Raw genomic sequence first — 1,529 nt, 5'->3', positions numbered from 1 at the left:
GTGTGTGTGTATGGGAGCAAGAATATTTATCACAACAACAGTTTGATGTTATTCAAATTTTTTTTTATCTCCTTTATTTCTTTTTTATATGTTCAGATGTCTCCCACAGAAATACAACGAAGAAATGAAATGAAGAATAGAAATAAAGTTGCTGCCAAGAAATATCGTGATAAACAAAGGATGAAGAAATTTGAAGATGAAAAGGTCAGTGAATAGAATTTGTTGTAAATTGAAATGGTTATATTATTTATTACGATGTATTTAAGAAGCTTTTAACAAAATGAACCAGCTTTTGTATTTCAAAATGCAATTTTCTCTAACCCAAGGGATTCATAAATATAAAGTAAATATGCCCTCTATTTTGCTTTATATATGTTGTTAATACGTTTTGGTGTGATATGAGCCGTTTCCAAAATATCTAGAGTTATATAGAAGCAAAGTGAAAACCTTTTGGAATTTGGAGTTTACACAGTTAATCAGTGTATACACAGGTGGTTGAATTGAGAATGTTTCAAATTATGAGATAAGAGGTTTGTATTTCATTGTTAACATTCCACTGTAATTAGCCAACTGTCTCTTACTTTAATTAATGAAGATTTTGTTAATTTCAAGTGCCAGACCTGGTGATAAAAAATTTCAATCAACTCACTGAAAAAAATAAAAAATAAGAAAAAAAACTAAACTCAATATGAATAAGTAACAATGGGTTATTTCTAACAATTTTCTTTTATATTACAGGTGCTGGAAGAACTGACAACCAAGAATGAATATCTAAGGCAGTTACAGCAAAAACTGTTGTCAATGGTTATGGATCTAAAGGCTCAAGGTATTCATGTTAAAGTGGAACCACATCCATGAAGAAAGAACCATCAAGATGAACTCTGAGAACAACATTATATGGTTTTTATGATAAGATATAAAATCCAAGTAGAAGCAATTGATGCTTGATATACATTCCTAGAGGAATGTAATTGAATTCTATACAATACTTCTGAGAATAACGATGTTTTGTGGAAGCTGATTGACACTGGATCTCTCTTGTTTAAACCTGAAACAAGAATGAGATTATCACCTGGCTGGTGGCACATTTCCCAATATTCACCTTCTCAGTTACCAATACAGTCCTTTTTTGGTCATTTGTAATATAAAGTATAAACGAACAAAAATAGTATCCATGGCAAAGGTAATATTGTGGATAAAATGAGAATTACTGAGTATTGGTTACTAAAATGTTGATGGATATTCAAGTATTCATTCCATTATCAGCCAAAAAATTACTGTAGTACAATGGTTACAGACCGTGTGTTTTGGGCTATGTTTTTACATTTGAATCTGATTGTAAAATTCGAGTTGAAGATGAATTGTTTATATTATGAGACAGTTCAATTTTGTTAAAGTAATGAAAATTTTATAAACATAGGAATCATATTTTATCATTAATTATAAATAAAAAAAACTTTAAAACTTCTCTTGATGTGAGTGTCATCATTTAATACATACACACACATATGCTTGCGCGCGCGCGCGCG

General features: G+C 30.2%; 1 protein-coding gene across 1 annotated transcript in view; it reads left to right on the top strand.

The window, feature by feature from the left end:
• LOC106880978 (uncharacterized) overlaps window positions 1-1,468 on the top strand; it is a 4,359-nt gene extending 2,891 nt beyond the window's left edge. Inside the window, exons 2-3 of the mRNA XM_014931160.2 lie at window positions 97-204; window positions 739-1,468. Coding sequence (XP_014786646.1) covers window positions 97-204; window positions 739-858 — 228 coding nt within the window. The 3' untranslated portion in view covers window positions 859-1,468. The remainder of the gene's footprint in view (window positions 1-96; window positions 205-738) is intronic.
• Window positions 1,469-1,529: the final 61 nt, after the last annotated feature.

Source organism: Octopus bimaculoides, chromosome 9 (assembly GCF_001194135.2).
Source record: "Octopus bimaculoides isolate UCB-OBI-ISO-001 chromosome 9, ASM119413v2, whole genome shotgun sequence".
In the NCBI taxonomy this organism is placed as follows: domain Eukaryota; kingdom Metazoa; phylum Mollusca; class Cephalopoda; order Octopoda; family Octopodidae; genus Octopus; species Octopus bimaculoides.
Note: the sequence above shows the minus strand (reverse complement) of the source record. Positions and strands in the feature narration are given on the sequence as shown.